The 27,588-nt window shown below is 42.0% G+C and overlaps 1 protein-coding gene across 1 annotated transcript in view; it reads right to left on the reverse strand.

Moving 5' to 3' along the window:
* Positions 1 to 9,406: 9,406 nt before the first annotated feature.
* Positions 9,407 to 27,588, reverse strand: part of LOC142203909 (follistatin-related protein 4-like) — a 578,064-nt gene continuing 559,882 nt past the window's right edge. Inside the window, exons 12-15 of the mRNA XM_075275010.1 lie at positions 26,310 to 26,459; positions 24,145 to 24,252; positions 12,778 to 12,887; positions 9,407 to 10,329 (exon numbers count right to left, since the gene is read on the reverse strand). Coding sequence (XP_075131111.1) covers positions 9,627 to 10,329; positions 12,778 to 12,887; positions 24,145 to 24,252; positions 26,310 to 26,459 — 1,071 coding nt within the window. The 3' untranslated portion in view covers positions 9,407 to 9,626. The remainder of the gene's footprint in view (positions 10,330 to 12,777; positions 12,888 to 24,144; positions 24,253 to 26,309; positions 26,460 to 27,588) is intronic.

Consider the following 27,588-nt stretch of genomic DNA (forward strand, 5'->3'; position numbering starts at 1 on the left):
CATCTCAATGGTAAAAAAATCTGTGAAACACCTGTAGGGTCCAAGTGCTCACTAAATCCCTTGATAAATTCCTTGAGGGGTCTAGTTTTCAAAATGGGGTCGTTTTTTGGGGGGTTTCCACTGTTCTAGCACTTCAGGGGCTCTCCAAATGCAACATGGTGCCTGAAACAGATTTCAGCTAAATTTGCCCTCCAAAATCCCAATAGCGATCCTTCAGCTCTGGACTTTACAGTGTGCCCATACATCACTTTACATCCACATGTGGGGCATTTCTGTAGTTGGGGCAAAGTGCTTGACAATTTGTGGGGTGCAATTTCTTTTTTAACCCCTTGTGGAAATGCATAATCTGGGGTTAAAGCTACATTTTATAGCAAAAAATGTCACTTTTCCTTTTGTTGGGCCAATTCTGTTACACTCCTGTAGGGTCAAACGGCTCACTAAACCCCTTGGTAAATTCCTTGAGGGGTATAGTTTCCAAAATGGGGTGACATTTTGGGGGTTTCCACTGTTTTGGCACATTGGGGGCTCTGCAAAAGGGACATGGTGCCTGAAAAGTATTCTAGTAAAATCTGGCCTACAAAATCCAATTAGCGCTCTATCCGTTCTGAGAGCGACCGTGTGCCCGTACATTAGGGTACCAGCACATATGGGGTACTGTCGTGTTCAGGAGAAATTGTGTAACAAAATGTGGGGTGCAGTTTCTCCTTTAACCCTTTGTGAAGATGAAAAATTTGGGGCTACAGTGACATTTTATTATAAAAAAAAGTAATTTTTCATTTTCACATTTCAATGGTAAAAAAATCTGTGAAACACCTGTAGGGTCCAAGTGCTCACTATACCCCTTGATAAATTCCTTGAGGGGTCTAGTTTCCAAAATGGGGTGACATTTTGGGGTTTTCCACTGTTTTGGCACCTTGGGGGCTTTGCAATCGGGGCATGGCGCCTGAAAAATATTCTAGCAAAATCTGGCCTACAAAATCCAATTAGTGCTCCATCTGTTCTGAGAGCGACCGTGTGCCCGTACATTAGGGTACCAGCACATATGGGGTATTGTCGTGTTCGGGAGAAATTGTGTAACAAAATGTGGGGTGCAGTTTCTCCTTTAACCCTTAGTAAATGTTAAATTCTAGGGCTAAATGAATATATTAGTGACAGAAATTGAAAAATGTAAATTTGACCTCCATTTTGTTTTAATTGTTGTGAAATGCTGAAAGGGTTAAGAAACTTTCTAACTGCTGTTTTAGATTCTTTCAGGAGTGCAGTTTTTAGAATGGGGTGACTTTTGGGGGTTTTTTTTTATTAGAGAGGCCTTTCAAGTTCCCTTCAGAACTGAACTGGTCCCTTGAAAAATGTGTTTTGGAAATTTTCTTGAAAATTTGGAAAATTACTGCTTGACTTGTAAGCCTTATAATATCTGAAAAAAATGAAAGGGTGATTAAAATTTGATTGCTACATAAATCAGAGACATGGTTAATTATATTTATGAAAAAATTCGGGTAGTATGACTTTCTATTTGAAAGGCTTGCAATTTCAAAGTTTGATAACTGCATTTTTTTCAAAATTTTCACCAAATTTCCTATTTTTTCATAATTAAAGACAAAACATATTGACAAAAATTTACTACTGACATGAAGTACAATGTGTTACGAAAAAACAATCTCAGAATCACTTGTGTAAGTTAAAGCGTCTCAAAGTTATCGCCATTTAAAGTGACACATGTCAGATTTGAAAAAAGAGGCCTGGTCCTTAAGTCACTTTTGGGCTGTGTCTCTAAGGGGTTAAGACAGCAGTACATTTGTAGCTCACAGCTCAGCCTAAAACCTCTTTCAATGAGGGAGTAACAAAGCTTTCGACAGATGGACAAAGTGTATTGAAAAGCAGAAAAATAATGTCAAAAATGTTGATTCAAATAAATTCTATAGCCTGATAACAGATATTTTTTGACTCCGTTATTTTTGCCATTTAACAAAATGCAAAGTGATTGAACAAAAGTCAAATCTAAATCAAATGTATATTTGGTGTGACCCTCCGTCAAAACAGCTTCACTTCCTTTACACTTGCACAGTTTTTGAAGAAACTCGGCAGGGAGGTTGTTTCAAACATTTTGGAGAACTAACGCAGATCTTTTGTGGATTTAGACATGCTCAAATCTTTCTGTCTCTTCATGTAATCCCAGGCAGACTCGCTCATGTTGAGATCAGGCCGTAATGTCAGGAATCCTCCAAAGGGCGGTCACACCAAATATTGATTTGATTTAGATTTCTTTTTTTGTGCATTCACTTAATTTTGTGACGTGACAAAAGTGAACCATTAACACTTCTGTTTATGATAGAATTGGCATTATGTTAAAACTTTAGAAGATGGCAGCGTGTGAGTGGCAGCCTGATACAGAGGCTCCAAGCTGAGAGTGACCTTATCTTTCCTTTTTCCTTATCTTTCCTGTATCTTCAAGAATCCTCTACTCAAGTACCCTTGCACTATGAATAGCTAACTATTTGGAATGGAATAAACCTGCTGACTATTTTCTAATGTATCCTTTTGTGCCTATTGTTTATGCTTGGAAGATGCCTGCAGTCGGCTGAATGGAATTTTCTGTGTACATGTGGAAGCTTTGTTATAATGATTTGTTACCATCCCCCCATGAGCTAGGGAAAACATGGACAACCGAGGGCAGACAAAGCATGGATGAGCATGAGATTGTGGACTCCTTATTTCAAGGTAATCTTTTGACGTCTAATGTTTATGCTTGGAAGATGCCTGTGGTCGGCTGACTGAAATTTATTTTTTCTATGGACACGTGCAGCTTTGTTACAGCCTTTTTTTTACCATCCCCCCACGAGTTAAGGAAGCATGGCAAGAGAGGCAGATAGTATAGAGGATAGAGCAATAATCAGCACCCTGTCTCCCTGGATGGCTTCAGACTTCTTTGGGCGGATAGAGCACTTGGCAGCGGTAAGTAGAAAGAAGGAGGGCTTGCGATGAAAGATTTGTGGTGAAGGAACAATATCGATATCAAACTATCAGCTATGAGTATGAGATCCTACTACCTACCAATGAAAATACCACCTGTTATTGTGATAGCTGCATATATACCCCACCTCTGCAAAAAGCTGATTCTGCCTCTTATATCTACATGTTATGCCCCCTCCTCATGTCCTCCAACCGCGGTCAGGCTGTATTATCAACATCACTCCGCACAGAGAACTAAATGATCCTGAGTCTTTCTTTTCTTTTTACTTGCTGTGACTACTGGTATCTCTCTATCTGCTATGAGCTTGTATGTGTTCTCTCTTGTACTATATTACTGCTGCTGTAACACACTGAATTTCTCCATGGTGGGACTATTGCAGGATTATCTTATCTTAAAACTTTAAGTAATATATATATATATATATATATATATATATATATATATATATATCTGTATAATTATGGGGATATTTTTTTTTTGTACATCTATAATTAATTGAGAACACAGTAGATATGCACTACCTCATGTAAGGAGTCTTTTTAAGGGGTAAGATCCCAGATCTATTCATTCAGCCATACCTCTTCTGTATACGTATACGTCCATTGACTTCAGCAACTTACACCTGTGTTAAATATCAGCCTTTAGTGCAGAAAGTTTTATTGTCCGTGTGAAATATTTAGCATTTTCAGGTATGCAAAGTAAAAACACAGGTAAATACTGTACACTTTTCCAATTTATATTACTGGCGTCCTGTAAAAAAACCCTTAAAATGTATCTTGCTCACCTTTGAACAAAAGCTTACAGTTTCATACAGAAGCCGAGTACGGTTGTAAATACATTGCTTTACTTGTACTTTTAATGATTTTTAATTATATAGTAGCATGTATTACAGATCTGCTTACTGAATGATACAGGTAGGGGCATAACTTGTTGGGTGCAGTCGCAACGGGCCCAGGAGCCTTAGGGGGGCCCGTAAGCACTGGTATCAGTATTGAGATTGCAGCTGCCATCAGTCCCATAAGCCAAGGAGACCCATCTATTGATGTTAGCTTGTGGACTACGATCCTTTATAATGTAATTACAAAGTACTATAACTTATGTATATAAACTGTAACACTCTACAGTACCTTTAAGAAGGCCATAAATTGTATTTTGCAGTGTAAACTAATATCACACAATGTAAATGAAAATAGACACCAAACAGTATTATGTAACAAAGCCATTACAAGAAGTGAGTTATTTTACAGATGCATATCTTCCCATACAACACGTGGAGACAATACATTGTAGAATATTCGAATGAAGTTGAAGTGAAGCTCCGCCTTTGGAGCCATTTTGAGGAATATATTTAGGAATTAAAAAATTAGTGATAAAGTTGTAGATGGAATCACCCCTAGATGTTACCGTAATACAAGGACCTTACAAGGCTGTATTGCAATGTGGATGTCAAGTCTGTCCTTCCCTCTTCTCCTTTGTGTATGGTGTTGGGAGGTCTTCTAGGTAGCTTGGTATTAGGGGAAGGTTGAAATTTAGTGCAGCCTTATACCTATATTATATATGTATGAATATGGCTAAAGGGAACTGTATATTCTGTGGGTCCTATACACAATCAAAGCTTAAAGGGTAACTTTAATTCGAAATCAACTTTTCATAAAAGAATACAGTAGGTAAATATGCAAAAAAACCTGTAATAATCTTATTAAAGAAATGTTTACTTTTTACATAGAAACCTATGTAGAGTAGAAGGAGGCTGCACACAAATAAGGGGGCGATCACACTTGCGCCCAGTGTTCGCCCTGTGCCTTTCCATCGGGTTTCCATCGTCAGCCCCAAGAAAATGGAGAGGGGACGGCTTCCCGGCGGTCAGCTTTAAAACCCATGCGTTTTTAAAGGTGACCGCTGGTGTCCACCTGCGGCCTCTCCTTTTTTGTTGGCCGGACACAAAGTTGGAAATGCAGGGCTTTGTGTTCAGCCGAAAAAAACGGTCTCCATGCTGCAGGTGGACCCCATTCAAATGTATGGGCTTTAAAGCTGACCGCCGGGAAGCCGTCTCCTCTCCAGTTTCTCGGGGCTGAGGACGGAAACCTAGCAGAATGGCACAGGGCGGACACCAGACGCAAGTGTGAGCGCCCCCTAACTGTAGCTGCTACAATAGGAGCAAGAGAGCTCTGCGGACACTGCTATCTGTAAAGATAAGTCTCTATCACTGCACAGAATGTGGGAAGAATATGAAAATCTGTCTTCCATGATGTAATTAGGAAGTCAGGTGCCTCACTGTGGCAAACCATTAGAGGGCGCTCACTGGAATGTGCAAGCCTGTCTCCCCTGATGTAATTAGGAAGACAGAATCTCAGTGAAAATAGCCCAATAAAGGTTTGCTCCCTTTAACATCATGCTCGACCTTCCAAGAGGCCTTTGTTTTGCAATGATGCTGGGATTATCAGATTCCAGGGAGCGCCCTCTATTGGTTTGCAACACTGAGGCACCTGACTTCCTAATTACATCATGGAAGACAGATTTGCATATTCTTCCCATAGTCCCTTGCAGAGTGGAGTGTTAAAGGCTTAATAAGTCTCCACACACTTATATGGTGGTCTCTCCCCAAGGAGTGACGATACTCCCCTTGCAGAGAATGTGGCACAAAATTATCCAGCCAGCAGCCCCCCCATTTCTGTGCGAGAGGTGAGTATATGGTGTATACGAATATAATGTCTATGTTTAGATAAGGAAGAGAAGGAAACATATTTTTTAATAAGATATATTGCACTATTTTTTTTTATATTCTCTTGTATTATGTTTCTGAAAAGTTGCTTTATTATTAGATGTTCACTCGAATCCGCCTTTAGTTTGGATCCAATCCCAATTTTTATTAAGTACGTCAAAATTGGGCAAGGCCTAATATAAACTTTTTCCTCTCTGCCTTTAGTTTCTAAAATGACAGCAGTCACTTTCATCTACAGTAAATTCCGATAACCAATATAAGTCTGTATACAGTGATTGGCAGTCGTTGGCGAGAGGGATTGGAGGAGGTGAATGCCAATATGGCAGACAGAGCGCTTTGGTCTGCCATATTGGTAAGGAGAACAGTTTCCTCTCTGTCACCTTTCCGGCCTCCTCTCTGCTGTGTGATGGTCACCAGCTATTGGTGAGGTGGAGGCAAGGGTGAACTTGCCTTTTTTGACTCCCGAGGCGGACGACAGAAGCCGACCCCCCCCCGGGAGGAGGGGGCAGAGTGGAGGGGGTGGGGCGGAGCAAAGGGGGCTTGGCGGAGCGGCGTTAGCAGGCAGAGAGCAGGCACAGAGAGGACCTGCTGTCTGCCTGAGCGTGAGGGGAGGCCACTGGAGCAGCACTGCTGCAGCGGCCTCCCCAATCCACCGCTTGGTGAAGCTAAGCCAGTCCAGGACAGCTCGTCCTGGACTGGCTTAGGTAAGCAAAAATGCCGCCCTCCCCGGGGCCCTGGCATAGCTCCGCCTGAAGCGGTCGCTTCAGGTCGCCTCATGGGAGGTGCGGCGCTGGGTGGGGGGAAGAGGTTGGCAGAGTAAGTGAATGTTTTCTGGCATGTATCCACCGTGTTACTTTAGTGAGCTAGTACACAATATCCTTTTGTGCTATGTGCCATAATAGCCAAGTGAACTTGTGAACCAAACCATAAAAGTGACTCTAAAGGTGGAATAGCTTGTGTTTCAGCAAATAAATCAAGCAGTGCTTACTATTGTGTAGAGCTCTTCATTGGACTTCGTTGCTCAGCATTAATCTATTGCGCCTTTCATTTGTTTCTGGCTGCGTGAGTGGAAGTGGAAATGTCCTCCGCTTCCTCCTGACTGCCTCGATCTTATTTAGGAGACATGTAGATTGGTTTTTGCACCTATTAACCTGAATAGAAGCTGTGAAACAGTCCACATCCCATGGGGAAGCAGATGGCGGCAGTCATACAGGAGGCGGACTGGAACATTTTCACTTTGCAATTACAATAGGAGTTTTATTTTGTGCCCCTTTTACCATCCCCGGTGATATTGTGGCTCACATATCTTCATCCTATTCGATAATAATGTAACGTGTGTGAATACAGATATATGCAATGCATTATATGTGCTTGGATAATGTGATTGTTACAGCCCTTTCTACCCTGGACCCTATAGCCACAGTACTACATATAATGTCTGCTTTAACTCTAGCAAATGATACCATTCATAGTACAGAATGTGACAAAGCAACACAATCCTATCCAAAACCCACAACAGGATAAATACTGGACTTCATGCATAAAGGCTATTGCAGACAAAAAGTGGGCCAGTTGCCCATAAAAACCAGGCAGATCTCGGTCCACTTTGTCTGCCCTAATGTCTACATGAGGTCCGTTCCGATAATATAATGTTGCTTCATGATAACAGTTTCTTCGACATAATACCACAACTGTTTGACTACAGCAGAGGTCAGCAAAAGCCGCAGCCTGTGAGGGCATGCAGGGAGTTGTCGTATCACAACAGCTGGATTGCCGCATGTTGCTGACCCCTGGACTACGGGGAAATAACTGTAAGCATTGCCTAATAGTGAATTATTAATATACAGTACAGTAATAGATAAGTGACAAGTAATGTGTAGACAAATATAAAGGCAGTTCCTTCTAATAGCAATCCATTTGTATAAAAAACAATACAAAAAATGGAGGCATTGGCCATATCAACCAAACAGATTTAGGCTGAGATCCCAGGTTGTGGAAAGGCACGGGTTTTTGTTGCAGATTTTGTTGCGTCTTTTTGAGCCAAAGCCAAAAATGTCTACGATAGGAATGGGAAATGTATAGGAAGTTCTTCTACTTCTTCCTTCTGCCAAATCCACTCCTGGCTTTGACTCAAAAAACTGCAACAAAAAAACTGCGTTTCCACAACGTGGGGCTTTAGCCTTAGGCTAAGGCCCCACGTTGCGGAAAGGCACCGTTTTTTAATTGCAGATTTTGCTGCTTTTTTTTAAGTCAAAGTCAGGAGTGGATATAACAGAAGGGAAACGTCTAAGCGCTTCCTTTATATATTCCATTCCTTTTCAAGCCACTCCTGACTTTGGCTCAAAAAAACGCAGCAAAATCTGCAACAAATAATGGTGTGTTTCAGCAATATGTTGTCTTAGGCTAAAGCCCCACATTGCGGAAATGTAGCTTTTTTGTTGCAGATTTTGCTGCAGTTTTTTGAGCCAAACCCAAGAGTGGATTAAGCATAAATATAAGAACTACCTTTATATTTTCCATTCCCTTTTTTAGCCATTCTTGGCTTTGGCTCAAAAAACCACAGCAAAATCTGCAGCAAAAAAAGCTGCGTTTCCGCAACGTGGGGCTTTAGCCTAAGGCTAGGGCCCCTAGCTTCTTTTTTGTTGCAGATTTTGCTGCGTTTTATTGAGCCAAAGCCAGGACTGGATTGCTCAAAAGGGATATGTATAAATGCTTCCTTTATATGTGACACTCCTTCTGTAGCTCAAAAAAAGCAGCGAATTCTGCAACGAAATACAATGCATTTCCTTAACATGGGGCTTTAGCCTAATGGAATTCTCTATAGACTTCTATTTATGTTACTTCATGCAGGATTGGAGTGTTCCAGGTTGGTTCAAACCCTGGGTCACATGATGAGAACAACCCCGATCCACAGGTCACTTCACTTCCACCTGCCTCTGGCGTTTTCACAGGTATTTACCTATGCTATGGGTAAATTAAATAGAAGTCTACAGACAACCTCCTTCATTTATTTAAACACAGCTTATAAAATGTATGGTGGGGCAACACGGTAGCCTTGCAGCACTGGAGTCCTGGGTTCGAATCCTGCCAAGGACAACATCTGCAAGAAGTTTGTATGTTCTCCCCGTGTCTGCGTGGAATTCCTCCCATACTCCAAAGACTTACTTATAGGGAAAAATGTACATTGTGATCCCTATATGGGGCTCACAATCTACATTTCCAAAAAATAAAAAAGTATGGTCAACACTTCCATTTTTTTTCTATAATACTTTTCACATGTAAGGTTTAACCTCACTTTTTTCCTTCTAGGAAACTCCACCAAGTTTTTGCTGTATCCAACAGTGTTAATATTAAAGGAACATTAGTCGTTTGCATAAATTGATGTATTTTAGTTTAGTTCTACCTACAGGCTAACCTAAGGGGGTCATTCACACGGAAGAAGTTGGCGCTGATTCTGCCACGATAACTCGGGTCAGAATCAGCGTTGATAAAAAGACTCCCATTGACTTCAATGGGTTCCATCTTCCACGCGGAACCCATTGAAGTCAATGGGAGTCTTTTTTATCACTTGTTGCAGAATCGGTGTGAATGACCCCTAAATAATCCAAAGAAAACTGCAAAATAATACATCGATCTGTTCTACAGAGTAAACCGTACAATAAGTGTCAACCCATTATCCAAAATAGTTCATGTTATGTGATATAGTTTATTTTTTTAAAACAACCAAAGGCAAAATCAATACTTTAAAATAATACTAAAAAAATCCTCCTATTAGAAGTTACTATAAAACTTGCAAGCTGTACACCAGTGTTGCACCATGAAGCTCATACAGGATTTTACTTCAGTGTAAAAATATACAAGTTTGCTGCTCCCATACGCAGCGGAAAGGTCCGATTGCTAGTCATTTCATGGAGGCTCCGATGTCTTGTTGTTTCATACTTCTCCCACCCAAACCACTGTGTTTCCTCGTCTGATTCCTGAGACCTCGCAATGTAGAACGCTTTGCCTCCCATTGATTAGGAACAGAGAATCCTTAGCTGGCGTTAACATATACTGTCCAAATAGGCCACTGTCTTTTATTATTCTATTTTTCTCATTCCAGGGCCAGTCTTTTTGTGCTACTGGGTCTTTGAGATTCTTCAGCATGTCCACCCTTCCTGAGGACAGTTCTAAAAAGAGCACATCCGTTTGTAGATGTGACGCAGCATAGATATAATACTGATTGCTCTCCGTGAAAGATGATTGAAAAGTCACGTCGGATAGTTGTAAGTTTGTTTGTAGGTCGTAAATCAATTTAATTTCGCCTTGGAAAGTAATTGTTTGGACTTGGATTCGGCCGTTGGCTTCGTCCGTGCTGACCAAATAGTGTCCGTCGGAGGAAATGTAGGGTGTCCCGGTTATATCGCCGTTCGGGCCGATGACCGTGTCTGTAACGCTATCAATGATCACCTGAGGTAACGCACTTAAAGAATTGTTGGCTTGGCATTGTACGAAGTAGTAGCCGCCGAGATGAGAGTAAGCCATGGTCTTGGGGATGCAGCTGGAGTTTTTGAAGCTGATGGTCTTTATTGGAGTCACAGTTTCAAGGTCTATTTTATGGATGGTAGATCTGGATTTATTAAAGATGAAACCAAATCTGGAAAAGAGAATAATCTATATTAATAGACATTTTGCTAATGCTTTTAGGTCACAAAATAGATTTTTGTTGCAGTTCAATCTCCTAAGTGCTTGTGCAGGGTTATTTTATGGTTTTCTCAGGTCATAGGAGGCTTTATTGGACTCCTAGAAGGAGAATATCTCTATATGGGTCATGTGTGTATAGCAGAGCACAGAGTCATAGAAGAATAAGTTCACACAGGGGTTTTTGGTCCGGAACCTGAGGTGGAGGCTACCTCAGGTTCCGGACCAAAAAACGGGTAGCCGCGACTGAATGCCGCTGCACTGCACCAGCAACCAGTCGCGCTCTCCGATTTGGATAAGACCCAATGAATGGGCCTAGTCGGGAGGAGGGAGTGTCTTCAGGCCGAATCGCAAGGCGACTTGGCTTGAAAACTGAACATATCACTTCTTTTTTCCCGGAGACGGAAGAAATGGCTCCCGGAAAAAATAAGTGAGCTGCTCACATTGATTTCTATGGGAGCTGTCTATTTGGTCAGGATTTTGAGGCAACTACGGCCTCAAAATCCTGACCAAAAACCCCTTGTGAACTTCCCCTTAGAATTATATAAGGGTAAGATCACAAAAGGTTTTCCGCCATGTGGCTTTTTTGCATGGCTAGCCGTGGCAAGATGCCGATGTGCCGTGGCATCCCGCTCCTGATTAGGCTTGAATAAATGGGCCTAATCTGGAGGGAGTCTTGAGCCGTGGATGTCGCAGCTGACTCAGCCTCAGAATCCGCATGAAGAAAGGGCTGTTGCTTTTTCTCACGCTTTTTTTTTCCAAGCTAGCTGAAAAAAATCGCTAGCGGGAAAAAAACAGCTAGAGACTCCCATTGAAGTGAATGGGAAGTGGTTTTGCAGGTGGATTTTGAGGTGCATTCCGCGTCAAAATCTACCTACAAAAAACTCCATGTAAACATTCCCTTAGTGTACGTGAGTCCTGTCTCAATATGTATAGATATGGTCAAAGGACAAACTCTAAAGAACAAACGTGGCTTGCTCGCTTTGGGTTGAACCTAATACCCAGCTGTTTAGGTCAGTCTTTAACATTAGAGATGAGCGAGTAGTACTTGATCGAGTAGGTATTCGATCGAATACTACGGTATTCAAAATACTCGTGCTCGATTGAGTACCACTCGCTGTTTGAATGTAAAAGTTCGATGCAGAACCAGCATTGATTGGCTGAATGCTATACAGTCGGCCAATCAACGCTGGTTCTTCTCCTACCTTTAGAAGTCTTCTCCGTGCAGCTTCCCCGCGGCGTCTTCCGGCTCTTCATTCACTCTGCCAGGCATTAGGCCTGGGAAGAGCTGATTGTGCATGCCCGCTTGTAGTGCGGGCATGCACAGTTGGCTCTGCCCAGGCCCGATGCCTGGCAGAGTGAATTCAGAGCCGGAAGACGCCGCGGGGACGCTGCACGGAGAAGACTTCTCGGAGGATCCAGCCCGACCCTCACTCGTGGGCTTGGTAAGTATAATTTGATCGAACGTTGCCTACCCCTGAAACGGGCATTTTCCCCCCATAGACTATAATAGGGTTCAATATTCGATTCGAGCAGTCGAATATTGAGGGGCTACTCGAAACGAATATCGAACCTCGAACATTTTACTGTTCGCTCATCTCTATTTAACATGTCTTTATCTTGCCTCATATTTACATGACTGAGTTTCATGGAAGTGAACAGTATGATGGGAGAGGAACTCCTATCGTAATATTTATCTATTATCTCGGTATAATGCTTCGCAACGGCATGAGGTCCTGTACTGATAATAGTATGAGGCCTGGATCACATCTGCGTTTGGTATTTAATTCGGGGAGTCTGCTTGAAAGCACCATAGACCTCATTATAGTCTATGAGGTCCATGGGCTTTCACTGCTCACTGCTTGCCAATGCGTTCGGTATTCTGTTTGGGGGTCCCCATGAGGACTTCCCGAATGGAATACCTAATGCAGATGTTAACCAGGCCTGAGACAGTATATTGCTAGGAGGCAGGGACTCCTATGACCATAGATAACTATAATGCTAGTAGTCCCTCTCACAAGCGAAACTTGGTTGTGTGAATTCTGCTTTTTGAAAATTCGAAACCAAATCTGAACAAGTGTGAAATGTCACCAATACAATAAATACGGAGCCGTCTTTTATTATTTGCATTTCAGGAGGATTACTTTTAAGTCCCCGAATGATTAGATAAACAATCTGTGAATTATAGGCATGTGTGTACAATAACCAATAGCTAACGGCATGATAAAGGCTTGTGCACAGAAGTTTGCTATTCCTTCCTGTTTGTTGCTTATGATCAGACTTTGACCAGAGTCTAAGCTGTGAGCGCCATTTATCACAAGTTGTTACATTTATTACTGTGCTGCCGATACCCAGTAGCTATCAGTATACATCGCGTTATGATTTACATCCATCCACTCCTTACCGAATGTGGTTAATGATAAGATTGGTTGGAGGAATAAACAAATCATCTACATCCTCGAAGTCTGTACGAATAATGTGTTGACTTTCTCCATTACTCGCTTCTGATATAACCTGAAATAGAAAGCCACATGTAATGAACGGAATAAAAATTGAACATTTTTCAAAACAATCTTATATCTTATATTAAGTTCTTGCTGCAACTTTTTTAGTGTAGGTTGGGGTTGAGGTTGGAGTTGTGTCTTTCCTCACCTCCTCCCTTGGCTGGATGTGTCCAGATATGTGGATCACACTATTCTATTTGTATGGCCACCCAGCTGGAGGGAAAAGGGGGTGATTTGTAGTCTTTCAAGGATTTGTTAGTGTGTCACAATATGGTGTCCACACTAAACTGATCTCCAGTTTGGTTAAAGGGGTTTCCCTGGATCAATGGAAATTCCAGGGGCTGGAGGTGGGGTAAAATAAAAAATAAAGTGGTACTAACCTATACCTTTTCTTCTCCTTGGGTGTTGTGTCCTCTATTACATTTGGTGCCACTGGCAGGGTTGCAAGGGCAGAGACTTAGAAGATGACTAGTGGCTCAGTGGTTCAAGTGACCACTGAGACCCATGATAGGCTGCATCAGTCACACGAGCCTCTGCAATTCTGACCCAGCCATTGCCAACATTGGATGGAACAGGGGTTGAGATGGAACAGTGATTCTGGAAAACTTCATAAAGGAACCCAATTTCTCATGAAAGCAGTTCAACATATCTGTATCTATCATGCAAAAGATTTCTTGTGCTACCATCACCCCATTCCTGTGTCCTCCATGTCGATAGAGTAATGGTAGCTGCTCCAAGTCAGTGAACTGACACAAGTACAGGGTGGGCCATAAGTATGGATACACCCAGATAAAATGGAAGTGGTTTCTGATATCACCTTACCGTTTGTGGCATATCTGTACATGGGAGGGGGGGAAACATTTGAGGCCGAGTGCACCTATGGTGGCCATCTGTTTTCCTTGTGCAATTCTCCATGTGTTTGATCTGTCACATAACCTCCTTCCCATTGAAAAAAGTAAAGTTGAATCCAAAATGGTGGCTTTGAAGATGGCCACCATGGGCGTTACCCGCCTTCAAATGTACCCCCGCCCCATGTGCTAATATGCTGCAAATGGTAAGGTGATATCAGCAACCACTTCCATTTTATCTGGGTGTATCCATACTTATGGCCCACCCTATAGTTATCTCTGTAAGTAAAATTTTATAAGAACTCTCCAGATGCCTTCACAGTAGGGTTGAGCGATTGGGATCTGAAAAGATCGGATTCTGATCTGCGATCGCGTAAATTTCACGATCGCGATCAGAATTCCAATCCCAATCTTTTTTGGCGGGATCGAGGTTGGAGGTTATCTCAAGATCAGCTCAACCCCATTCATGTATATATCATTAATAGGGTTGAACGATCGGGATATGGAAAGATCGGATCCCAATCGGCAATTGAGCTAATTTCACGATCGGGATCGGCTGGAAAATGATCGAAAATCGGATTTTAAACACGATCTCTTGAAATCTCAAGATCGGCTCAACCCTACCCAACAGTATCTGCGCATAGAAAGAACCAGAAATAATTGATGTCTTTGTTGCCTCCATGCATTGTTTCTCTCTGATTCCCAATAATTTCCCGGGAGTTTAGCAACTTTTGTAAGGTCGCCTTAAAAATTCTGGAAAGGATTTTTCGTTTCACTTTCGGCAGTAAAAGACTGTTGCTGCATATTTTAATGTATCATGAATTAACGTTAATAACAGGAATATATCTTCGGTGTAATAACAGCGGAAGAGCAGTGTAAATTATAGCAAATGACTTCCATGGAAAGGATTTCAGCATGTAATCCCCTTAGACAGGAATACAAATTATTTAACGCTCCATTTCTGCTCTTGTAATATCTTGTACATTTGTTTGTATGTTCACTAAATTGGGAAGACCTATTTTTATTGTTGTTCATAGATAGACTGAAATTAGAGTAATTTGGGTAGATAAGGAATATGCATTTATCAATTTCCGAAAAGCCAGTGTGAATCTTGTATCCGAAATTAAGTGTTATGTTTCAACATCTAAAATAGCAAGCAACATGCAAAGGCAATCTCTGCGGTTCCTGACACAACGGCTTCCTTAAATACAAATTCCTTATTGTATTCTATTGATTTATCCAATAGCTCAGTGCCAGACTGATAGATTTACAAGCCATAAGAAGTATTGCTGAACATTGTCGTAGCATATTCTGTCTTTTTTAATAGTGTACATTAAAATATTTTATGACATATCAGAATGGTCACGACATACAATAGAATCAGTGGCCAGGGAACATAGTTAGGTTACCGCTAGGGTTGAGCGATCGGGATCGGAAAAGATTGGATTCCGATCGGCGATCGAGTAAATTTCACGATCGCGATCGGAATTCCGATCCCGATCATTTTAGGCAGGATCGAGGTCGGAGGTTATTTCCTACAATGCTTTGCTACTGGGCAAGCATTGTGGGAAAAAGCGAACAATGTTAGAAATGAATGGGCACCCATCTCTGGAATAGATTATACTGTGTGGTGGCCACTGTGGAGCAGATTGTACTGTGTGGGGGTCACAGTGGAGCAGATTGTACTGTGTGGGGGTCACAGTGGAGCAGATTGTACTGTGTGGGGGTCACAGTGGAGTAGATTGTACTGTTTGGGGGTCACTGTGGAGAAGATTGTATTATGTGGTGGTCACTGTGGCGCAGATTGTCCTGTGTGTGTAACACTGTGGAGAAGATTATACTGTGTGGGGGTCACTGTGGAGCAGATTGTACTGCGTGGTGGTCACTGTGAAGCAGTTTGTACTGTTTGGGGGTCACTGTGGAGCAGTTTGTCCTGTGTGTACCACTGTGGAGCAGATTATACTGTGTGTGGGGTCACTGTGGAGCAGATTGTACTGCGTGGGGGGTCACTGTGGAGCAGATTATACTGTGTGTGTACCACTGTGGCGCAGATTTTACTTTGTACAAGCCCTTTACTATTTATATTACACAGTATCTGTTTTATAGCAGACATGTGATAGTATTACAGGTCATAATAACATTGCACGGTCCTATAAAACAGATCTGTGTGTTGTAAATAGTGAACATTAATTGTTCAAAATCAATACAAATGCAGTACAAAGTTGTTGGTATAACTGAAAGCTCTGTAAAGCCCCATTGCGGGTCTGTAATTGTCCGAAATTGTGGATCCGCACAGTATTAAGATTAAGTTGCCATTTGGCACTTTGTGATACTTTAGTGGGTTTTGGGTTGCAGTTTGGGCACTCGGTCTCTAAAAGGTTTGCCATCACTGCCTTAGAACAAACGCCCAGAAAAATATAATTATAATAAATGTCGAATAAATGAAATCTGCTCATATGTGTCTTTGTTTTGTTCTGTACCTACACACACTGTAATAGTTAACAAGTCCTGTGCATGTACACGTAAGGTTCCTCGCGTTGTAATATTGGGCCACACGTAATGTCTGCATTATGGCATTAGAACACGCTTGCTATCTGCTCCATTAGCATTACTTCTGCTACATTTGTAAAACATTTAACTAGGAATTCTAGCATTAGCGGCCTAGTACTTTAACCTTCACTGTAGGCATTACTCGTGGTTCATTACTGTTAGATTAGATTGCTTTAATTAGTAGCTGACAACCTTGCACGGCATAAATGCTTCGCCAGTAGAGAACATTTTGTGTAATATCTATAAAGATTGTATCTTGAATGTTCTATTTTTCAGTTGAATTCGATCTTCATTGGTTGTTCCTGGTCCATTAGATACCAGGGGTGGCCCAGAAAGGCTCAGTCCATCTGTTTGTGAAAGCAAGTATGACCCAACAGCTTATCATCTCCATGTTGGAGGTCAGGCAAAAATAACCACTGTAGTGCTCCTTAATGGCAGTCAGATGCTCCTCTTATGACACTCTTTTGAATTAGCAGATCATATTTTCTCACTTCACTAGTCAAATGGTAGCAGGTTTAACGCTAGTGGCACCATGGGGGCATCTTAGATCAGAGAGAACTGCACAGAGCTGATGCCAAGGGCTAAGTCAACATTTGGAGTGCATTTGAGTTGAAAGTGTAGCTTTTATACCAGTAAAAAGAACAGTAATGGATGCTAACGGACCAATGTATTTGGGAGTCGGGGAAATTGACTATATCGGTTGTTAATGTAGTGATATGAGGAGTGTTGGTAGGGATTAATATTATACTCCGAAAGGTTTCTTTCTGCAAGGAAGACTTCTGCTAGAATGTAATTAGACTTGTAAAGGTGCATGTCCTTGTGGTGTTTACCGTCACAGATCACCATATAGTCGTTGTTGGATAGAAAGTCATAGGGTAGCACACAGTTCAGATGATTAAAGGGGCTCTATCAGCAAAATTATGCTAATAGAGCCCTACACATGTGTGATTAGCCTATTCAGGCACCATAAATGTTATATTAAACCCCGGTCCCGTTTTTAAATAAAAGCATTAAAACATATATGCTAATCGTACCTGAACGTGCACCATGGGCGGGGATGCACGGTGCGACGTCAGCTTTGGGCACGCCTACCTCTTCTGTCGTCTTGTAGCGACGCCCTTTGGTTCCGTGTCTTCTTCCGTCTTCTTGTCTTCAAATCCTGCGCCTGCGTAGTAGCGCTTCCCTCCGGAGCGCTACTGCGCAGACTCACTCGCCATTTACTTAATGGCAGATGGCGAGTGTACTGTGCAGTAGCGCTCCGGAGGGAAGCGCTACTATGCAGGCGCGGGATTTGAAGACAAGAAGACGGAAGAAGACACGGAACCAGAGGGCGTCACTACAAGAAGACAGAAGAGGTAGGCGTGCCCGAAGCCGACGTCGCACCGTGCATCCCCGCCCATGGTGCACGTTCAGGTACGATTAGCATATATGTTTTAATGCTTTTATTTAAAAACGGGACCGGGGTATAATATAACATTTACGGTGCCTGAATAGCCTTTTTAAAGGCTATTCACGCATGTGTGGGGCTCTATTAGCATAATTTTGCTGATAGAGCACCTTTAAGTGCAATAATGTAAGAACCAGAGCACTTCAATGACACCAGGAGGTGTTGGCAGGATGGATTCTTGGTCAGATTAAGATGGCTAAATGGTTTCTGCAGTTTTTCTATGCAGGGTGTCCAGAAAGTAAGTACACAAAATGAAAGGGTGGACTTTAGCTGGTATATGAAGTGTTTTTTTTTAATAATGAACACGTGACCGGAAATGCACCATGGCGGCGCTGCAGGTAGACCGACACAGTGAAAGTACGCTCGTCATTGTGAGTGTAAATGTAACCGTAATTCTTGTGGGGGCAAATCAAGTCCGTTGTGTATGCAACGCCTATGCCAACCTGCAAAGAGCTTGTGAACTGCACCCAGGCTGTGTTCGTCGCGGTGAGGGACAATCCAGGAGTCTGTGAACAGGTGCGTCAATCCATCTCCTGGCATTGCACTGCTTGCATTGAGGCAGGCGGCCAGCACTTCAGGGCAGATCCAGGGAGGAGAGAAAGATGCTGGGTCTATCCTGTAACCCTGAGACCGATGAGATCAATTTGTGCTTGGCTGGTAGTAAGCCACACATATAGTTAGGTTATTACTTCTGTTTAGTTAGTTGCTCGGACGGGCAGGAATTTGTTTTATTTTTGCCTGAAGTTAAGGCTGTATTTTGTTTTGGTCATTTGTGCCTGAAGTCAAGGTTTATTTAATTTTCCTGTTTTTTCTAAATAAACCAGTTTGTTGCATATTTTGTGTCCCTGTTTTGACTGTTTGGGACAGGGATGTTCATGGAACGCATACAGATGCCATTCCTGGTGCTGTCCTTATTTCACATCTCTAGTCTAAAATGTCTATTTTAAAGTAAAGAAAAGAATAAGTGCATCCATTTTTCAGTGATGTGAAGAATGGATCAACCACAGACAACACACATCCAAAAAATAATCAGCACTTTGTGTTGACTGTGAAGATCGTGGGAAAAAAACAAATGTCTGAATAAGGCCTAATAGACTGTTCAAAGTTTGCAGTCATTCAGAGACCCTGGTGTGTCTGCCCCATATGACAACTAGTACTATAAATGATAGAAGTTATTCAATGGCATTGTGACAGATTTTCCATTAGGGCTGGCAGCTTCAACTTATACTGCAAGTTATATTACTTTGCAGTGCCGATCACATTCTTAAAGAAGGCATCTGACTTTTAGAAAATCAATATCTGAGTAGTCAACAAGTATGTTACATTATCTTAATATCAGTAGTACTTAAAGAGGTTTTCTGGGCAGAAAATTTTTTTTTTTTTTTTTTTTTTAAAGAAAGGTCTGTTAGTCCTAGTAATGGGTTAATAAGTACACCCATATACCTACAACAGTGTTTTGAGTGATTTTTGGGTGTCTCTGGCAGCTGCTAGCACCCTCTGCCTTTGTTTACTAGGTGTTAGCTTCCTGCTGTGCAGATTCCTTTGTAGCTTCTATGCTAGTTCCTTCTGACTGAGCCTCCCCTCCTCTCTCACTCCATTACAAAACCATCCCTGTCTCACTAGCCTTGCCCCTCCCACCCTCCTCTGTCTCACTAAGCCTAGCAATCCCACCCATTACTAGCCCCTTCCATCCTTCCTGTCTCACTAAGCCTAGCAATCCCACCCATTACTAGCCTCTCCCACCCTCCTCTGTCTCACTAAGCCTAGAAATCCCGCCCATTACTAGCCCCTCCCACCCTGCCTGTCTCACTAAGACTAGCAATCCTGCCCATTACTATCCCTTCCCACCCTGCCTGTCTCACTAAGCCTAGCAATACCGCCCATTACTATCCTCTCCCATTCCCATCTCCCTAGCTAACCTATTTTGCCCAGTGCTAGAAGACAGGAAGAGGGGAAGGAGCCATTCCCTAAACACAGGAAGTCTTAGGAAGTATTGATGGGGATAGCGGAGGGGGAAGAGTAATGGTGAAGTTTCGGAAGCAGTGAAATGGAACATCACCGGATTATCAGAAAGTGTCCAGGGGGTGGTCACATGACCACTCCAGGGATATATGGTAATTATAGATTTTTTTAAAAATTGATGTAAATTATAAGTTAGGTGGGGGGAGGGAGTTTAATTTGGGGGTAGTTATCAGTTTATCCTGGACAACCCCTTTAAGTACTAAAGAAAACATGTGCTCTTGTTCTTATATTATTGGTTAGAATATGCTACACCTACCATAAAGATGTCTAACTTCACACTCAATAAACAAAATAAACAGTTTATTAAAGGGATTCTACATATTATTACAAGTTATCCTGGCTATCTTTGGAACTCCCATCAAAATTAATGGAGTACTATGTGTGCGGTCCGACCACTACTCCATTCTACCGGGGAGGAGGGGGGGTGATAAGGCGATAAGTTGCTTTGATGGAAAACACCCCGTACAGACCATGGTGTATGAGAGCTCTTGGTTTTTATGTACAGAAGTAATACAAAGAACTTCAAAATCAAACTGTCAAACCCAAGTGTGAAAGCAAGGAGCGAGTGGACTGTGGGAAGATGGCTTATAGACACAGCCTTCCTATTATCTCACAATGGGCTGCCTTTTTAGTTTGGGTTATGAAGGCAATGTATCTGTACTGACATAGAATGTGACATATCGCTTTCTTATTAGCAGCTGGGTAGTTGTCATTATCTAACAGCAATAATACTAGAGCTGGATCTAACGGAACAGGCATCCCGATGTGTCTAGATATAAGGGAGAAAATGGAATCATCGGAAACAAGGCATATTTGGAATAGCTAGTCTGTATGACTACATTACCTCTAACATAGTTTGGAACATCCTGGTATCCTTATAATATTTGGAAAAACCTCACTAAGGTATAGAAGCATCTTGTCAGTACATTATAGTGCACCATTGTTATGCTGGTGTATATAGAGGCCTTGAGGAACAATCTGAAGAACATTGTATCCTAGGTATGTAGGTCTATCTAAACAGGTGAGCTTTTTGGAAGGTCTCCTCACAATATTACATATAATGTTTTATTAGTTTGCAGGTTTGTGCTAGGGATATTGCATATAAATTTGTAGAATGATACCAACAACTCTGTTCTCTAAGTGGAGACATTGCAGGTAGACTGTAGGTCTGTACATTAAATCGAAGGTTCTTACAAGTACCCCAGCAATCCATCCAATGTGTAAATTTAATGCATAAGATGTTCCAACACCTCTAAGGGATTAAAAAGTATTATAAGGCTCCTTTTCCAAATTTACCCAATAGGGTCATCAAGGTAAAAGCTCTAAGGTGGAAGCTCTAAGCAGTGCTTTAACTAAAGTGTTGTGGGCCCACTGCAATCTTTTGTCCGGGGCCCCCTACAGCGAATTTTTTAATAGTGATGGTTATGGGAGCTAAGGAGTCTAATCCACCTTGCTGGGGAACATGGACTAGCACAGATGCGGTCAAGGACAATCCCAGGTCAGGACAGGCAGAGTTTGTTCAGTACGGTATATCAAGCAGCATATGTCAGATCAGGCAAAGTTTATACAGTATGGTATACCTGTGCTGAATTCATGGCCAAATTGACCCACATCAGAGGCCCTTGACCTTCTCTACTGTATTTGTGTCATAGCTGCAAATAGAGATGGCTGGGATGAGGCTAGGTTCACATCTGCACTTGGGTTTCCGTTCTTCGGATCTTCTTGGAGACCGGAAAAAGTGATTACCCGTGTAAACCTGCGGACTGCATAGACTATAAGTGGTTGCTGCCTGAAAAATGTGGAGCGAAGAGCCTGCTTGCAAGGACTTTTCCCTCCATATTTTCAAAGCGGAATGGGGAACGGAATCCCAGAGCGGCCACCGAGCGCCGATGTGAACTAACCCTTATAGAAATAGCCCGTTTTCTATGCCGTTTCAGTAACTCACATAGAAATGAATGAGACTTACAGAAGCTGTAGTGCTGACATTGATATTAGTTTTCTATAATATCCATCTAGTGGCTTCCTGGGTGGGACCCGGGGACCTCTGCTCTCAAGATACTGAAGGTATTGGTTTCCGAATCTACTGTATGGTATATCTTGTAGATATGCCATACTGTACATAACTAACCTAAAATTGTAGAGGTCCCCTTAAATTTTGTGACACATCCGTTGTAGTTTCAGACTGCAATCCCAATGGATATGGAGTTTTATGCCTACATTACACAATCTGAAATTGTGTATTAGAAGCCAGGAGCCCAGCATGTAAATTCTATTATCCTTCTATTAAGTGATATCAAGAAATGTTTTGTAGAATGAATTATTTTTCCTTTGTCTTTCAATCCTTTGCCATAAACTCCAACTCGGCAACAAATTTGTTTTCTATTTGTAGCTTACTTCAATAGGGTGTATTTTATGTGATTTTCAGCACAAATTAAGCGCATCCACAAAATAACACGTTTTAAAGCTATGAAATAAAATGTTGGCGATTCACATGGAAAATCACAGTCTGGCATCTCGCGTCTGTAGTTAGAGAAAGAGAGTCTATGTTGTTCAACGGAAAGATGGAGAATGTGTGAAGTGAGCAGAATTCAATGTTCTGTTCCTGTGCTAAACTATCAGAAAATGTCATTAATATTTATTATTCCAATTCATATGTTAGACATTCGGCAACAGAAGACGTCTAGAAGGCCAGTCTACGGATTATCAGCCAACCAACAGACTTCCACATGGTGGTATTCTTGATGATATGTAATATTATAAAACAGATATGAGATTGGGTTTATCTGACACTTGTATTCTTACATGATCAAAAAACAAACAAAAAATACTGCTATCTGTACAATGAGGAAATATTACTACTTTTTAAAGAGGACCTTTCGCGTCCTCGAGCACTTGCGGGTTTATATACTGCTAGAAAGCCGACAGAACATTGAATTCAGCGCACTGTTGCCTTTCCCATTATGTGTCCCTGGTGAAGAGCTATCGGTGCCGATACTGATAGCCCTTCAGTGTCAGAAGGGCGTTCCTGACAGTCTAGCTGGGAACGCCGCTCTTGATAATAGAGTCAATAGCACTGTACTACCAGAGGGGGCGTTCCTTACTGTCCAGCCATGACACTGAGCGGTGAGGAACGCTCTCCCGCCTCCTCACATTACTCGCCCATAGACAAGTATTGGGGGGACATTCCTTACCACTCAGCATCATGGCTGGATGGTATGGACTCTACTGTTAGGAGGGACGTTCCCAGCTAGACTGTCAGGAACACCCTTCTGACACTGAAGAGCTACGGTAACGGCACCGATAGCTCTTCACCAGGGGCACATAATGGGAAAGCCAACAGTGCGCTGAATTCATGGTGGGCTGCAGTCAAACAGAACTGTGGGAAGATCCATGGCGAAAAGTAGTGTTCCATTAATACCTTATTGTATTTTGCTATTAGGGAACGTATATTAGAGCACTTACTCTTCAATATAGTTCTGCAAGTTTTAGGGAATTGTGCAATTTTCAAATACAATGTTTTATCTAATAAGTAGAGATGAGCGAACAGTAAAATGTCCGAGGTTCGATATTCGTTTTGAGTAGCTGCTCAATATTCAACTACTCGAATCGAATATCGAACCCTATTATAGTCTATGGGGGGGAAATGCTCGTTTCAGGGGTAGGCAACGTTCGATCAAATTATACTTACCAAGTCCACGAGTGAGGGTCGGGCTGGATCCTCCGAGAAGTCTTCTCCTTGCAGCGTCCCCGTGGAGTCTTCCGGCTCTTCATTCACTCTGCCAGGCATCGGGCCTGGGCAGAGCCGACTGCGCATGTCCGCACTACAAGCGGACATGCGCAGTCAGCTGTGCCCAGGCCTGATGCCTGGCAGAGTGAATGAAGAGCCGGAAGACGCCGCGGGGAAGCTGCACGGAGAAGACTTCTAAAGGTAGGAGAAGAACCAGCGTTGATTGGCCGACCGTATAGCATTCGGCCAATCAATGCTGGTTCTGCATCGAACTTTTACATTCGAATAGCGAGTGGTACTCGATCGAGTACAAGTATTTCGAATACCGTAGTATTTGATTGAATACCTACTCGATCAAGTACTACTCGCTCATCTCTACTAATAAGTCAATTTCCTAAAACCCTGACGGAAACCAGATAGACCCCCATTACAAGCTAAAAGGGAACAGAGCCTAAGAAAAAATTGGTATTCGTGCAGCTTATAGACAACTACAATAGAGAAAAAATAAAGATGACAGGGTTAGGGATCGATAGAAATTCAGATCCAGAATGGTTGGGATACAAAAAGAATAACAAAGATAAAAAAGAACTTAGATGACAAAGTTGTGAAGATTTGACTGACAACATTTCTGGTAATTAATATTGATAAAATATTTGCCATTTTATCTACCTACCTGTAACGTTGGATGTGATTTATTTATATCTCCCCAGCTTAGAATCCAGACCTGGTCATGGGATTTGTCGTAAAGTAATTTCGCTGGGTATGGATCAACTTGTATTGTCTTAAAAAAAACAGAAGGCAAAAATCATAATTATAAGAATATAGTAAAATATATTACCATATAAATGCATCTACACGTGACTAAAGCTAAGGCCTTACGTTGCGGAAACGCAGCTTTTTTTGTTGCGGTTTTTTGAGCAAAGCCAGGAGGGAGAAGTATAAGAGCTTCTTATATATTTCCCATTCCTTTTGCAGCCATTGTTGGCTTTAGCTCAAAAAAATGCAACAAAAAATGCTGGGTTTTCCGCAACGTGGGGCCTCAACCTAAGGAACATCTTGCTCTACAACCACAGCAACGAATAGTGAAAAAATCCACTAGACTGTTCTTAAAGGAATTGCCCAGCAGACATATATACTATATGGACAAAAAAATTGGGACAACTACGCATTGCATATACAGGATCTTTTAGGACCTCCCATTCTAAATCCATAGGCGATTACATGGTTATCGTTTTCCATCTTCTAGGAATGTTTTCTGCAAGATTTTAGAACGTGTGTAACTACATTTTTGCCTGTTCACCCAGAAAGGTCAAACGCTGTTGTAGGGCCTTTCTCACAATCTCCTCTTTTGTTCATCTCATAGGCAGTCAATGGGGTTGTAGTCAGGGTTCTGTGCAGGCCAGTTAAGTTCTTTCAAACTCACCCATCCATACCCTTATGACCTTAGTCACGCTGGAACAGAAAAGTTGGAAGCTTACTATTGTCTAAAATGTCCTGATATACTCAAGTATTAAGATTTTCCTTCACTCAAACAAGCCCTTGAAAAATAACCCCCTTTAACACAGCACCTTTAATTAAAGGAGCAATACAAATTAATATAGTTACAGGATAATAAAACTCTACAGTGAGTTGCTATGCTAATATAGGAAAAATGATGACCCACATTCATTGTTGTATTAAAGGGGTTTTCCAAGTCTTTATTTGGACTCAACTTGGACAGTACAATAAAAAATTGTCACCCCCTCAGGTCCTCCATTTGCAGCGTCGGAAGATCCCTTCTCCTGTTTCTAGGCCTCCCTATTTATATCAGGTGATTTGTACAGCCAATCATGCGCTCTTTGTGAAGATGTCACCCCTGAGGCCTGTGATTGGCTGCAGTGGTCACCTGATACAAATGGTATGTCACTGGTGACGTCAGTCGGGGGTCTGTAAACAGGGCTGGAAATGGAAGACATACGAGGATTGTGTAATAGAATTCAGTGAAAATCTTATGAGACAACCCCTTTAGGTTTACATCTGATTTTGTTAGTAATATATCACATCTAAAATTGTATTAACTGTGTGAATTTTATCTTCTCATTCTACAAAAAGAAGAAATGCATACGGAGATATACTTTTAGCCTCATTTATCCAAGAAAAAAGTTAAAAACAATTGGAGCAAATGTACATCTACTCATCCGGGCCTAACAGGAAACTGCTGGACATTTCCAAACGCAGCAGATTTATTAAGGAGTTTGTGTTTTAATATATTTGGTGCAATTCTTGCCAAATAACCTCTCCAATTTTAATTGTTAGGCCGTGGTTTGGTCCAGGGGAAAAATGCAGTCACTGCAAGGTGGATGGGATTGCAGTTTTGGAAATCATAGTATGTCAATTATAACTTTGGAAATACCGGCGGTTTCCCCTATAGGCATAATTGAAGCAGAAAGTCCACAGACTATGAAAAGCAGTGTGGTCATAAAAAAGTTTCATATTTTTCCGTGGATCACAGTTTCTCCAGTGGCGGAAGCTCTGGTCTTTTGTATATATCAGGGGACCACTGCAGCCATTCACAGGCCTCAGCTATGACCTCTTTCACAAATGACGCACGGCTGCCATATTGTGCTGTTTGTAAGCAGGTATTAACAGAAGCCTATGGATCAGTTAGACGCACGTCTTATGTTTCCGTGTACAAACTGATGCCTTTAACTGAAACACAAATTGTAGAATAAAAAATAGCCCTGGAAGCTTTGATAAATGAGGCTCTATGTTCTACGGAAACCACTCAGAGTAGGCCTTTCTAGTCTCAGAGGTTTACTGATGGTGATAAATCCTGAATTCCGCAGTCTGTACTAGTACCTGTTTAACCTTCTGCATCTGGATGTCAATTATTAAAACCCTGTTCTGGTTGGGCTGGGAGACATATATGTACTTCTCCCTCACGTTGATGGCTGAAGACCACAAACACAATTGATCGGTGTCTCCTTCGGTTTGTTCACACATCTCTTCCTAAGTAGAAAATAAAGTGAGAATGTTATAAAAAAGTTTAGCGCATTTCGACTGTTAACACATGTTAATACAAAGGTGTTTCTTATATATTAGACCTTAGGGCCCCTTAACACGGCGTAAGCGCTTGGCTCATTCCGAGCTGTACACACGAGCGCTTCTAAACACTTCCCATTCACTTCAATGGGAGCGCTCGTAAAGCCGGCTTTACACGCGCTCCCATTGAAGTGAATGGGAAGTGTTTAGAAGCGCTCGCGTGTACGGCTCGGAATGAGCCGAGCACTTACGCCGTGTGAAAGGGTCCTTAGTCTCATACATTGGCACCATAGAGATGGTAACTCCCGTTCATTAGGCTACTTTTAGAATTGGAGATTTGATGTCACAGATTGCAGAATAGATCAAGTTTGCACCTGAGCCTGGGCTTCCGTTTTTCGGGTCCACTTGGGGATCTGAAGAACGGAATCCTAAAAAGTGGCCACCTGCTGAAAACAGCGAACCCCATAGACTATAATGGGGTCCAGCTGGATTCCACCTGAAAAATTCTGAGAGAATAGTCCATATTGTTTAAGCTGTTTTGGGGACGAATGGCCTGAACGGAATGGAGGCGGAGTTGTTACCCTAGCCTTACATATTCACTTTAAATATCATTTCTATTCCATAACAGGAAATATAGCAATAAAGGAGTTTACCATAGACCTTAGATCAGGGTTCCTCAAACTGCGGCCCGCGGGCCACATGCGGCCCGCCAAGCACTTCTGTCTGGCCCTGCCGACAACGCCGGCAGGCGTGCATTTATAATGAAGCTCCTGGGGAGCTCTGGCCAGGCCATGGAGCGCACTTCACTTTACCTATTGGAGGGCACCGCTCCCGATGTCTGTGCGACCTGCTCTGCCTCCGGACCACTGTTTAAAAAGTTTGAGGACCCCTGCATTAGATGGTGGTATTTTATGGGACTGGATAGGTTGTAACTTCCATGTATTGGTGGAATTGCTACCATTAGAATCAAAATTCTTCTGATAATAACCAGCAAAGTTAATTTAAAGGGATTCTATCATTAAAATAACTTTTTTCAATACTACCATGTTGGAATAGCCTTAAGAAATGCTATTATTCCCCTACCTTTAGAATTCTT

This window comes from Leptodactylus fuscus, chromosome 5 (assembly GCF_031893055.1).
Source record: "Leptodactylus fuscus isolate aLepFus1 chromosome 5, aLepFus1.hap2, whole genome shotgun sequence".
NCBI classification, from domain to species: domain Eukaryota; kingdom Metazoa; phylum Chordata; class Amphibia; order Anura; family Leptodactylidae; genus Leptodactylus; species Leptodactylus fuscus.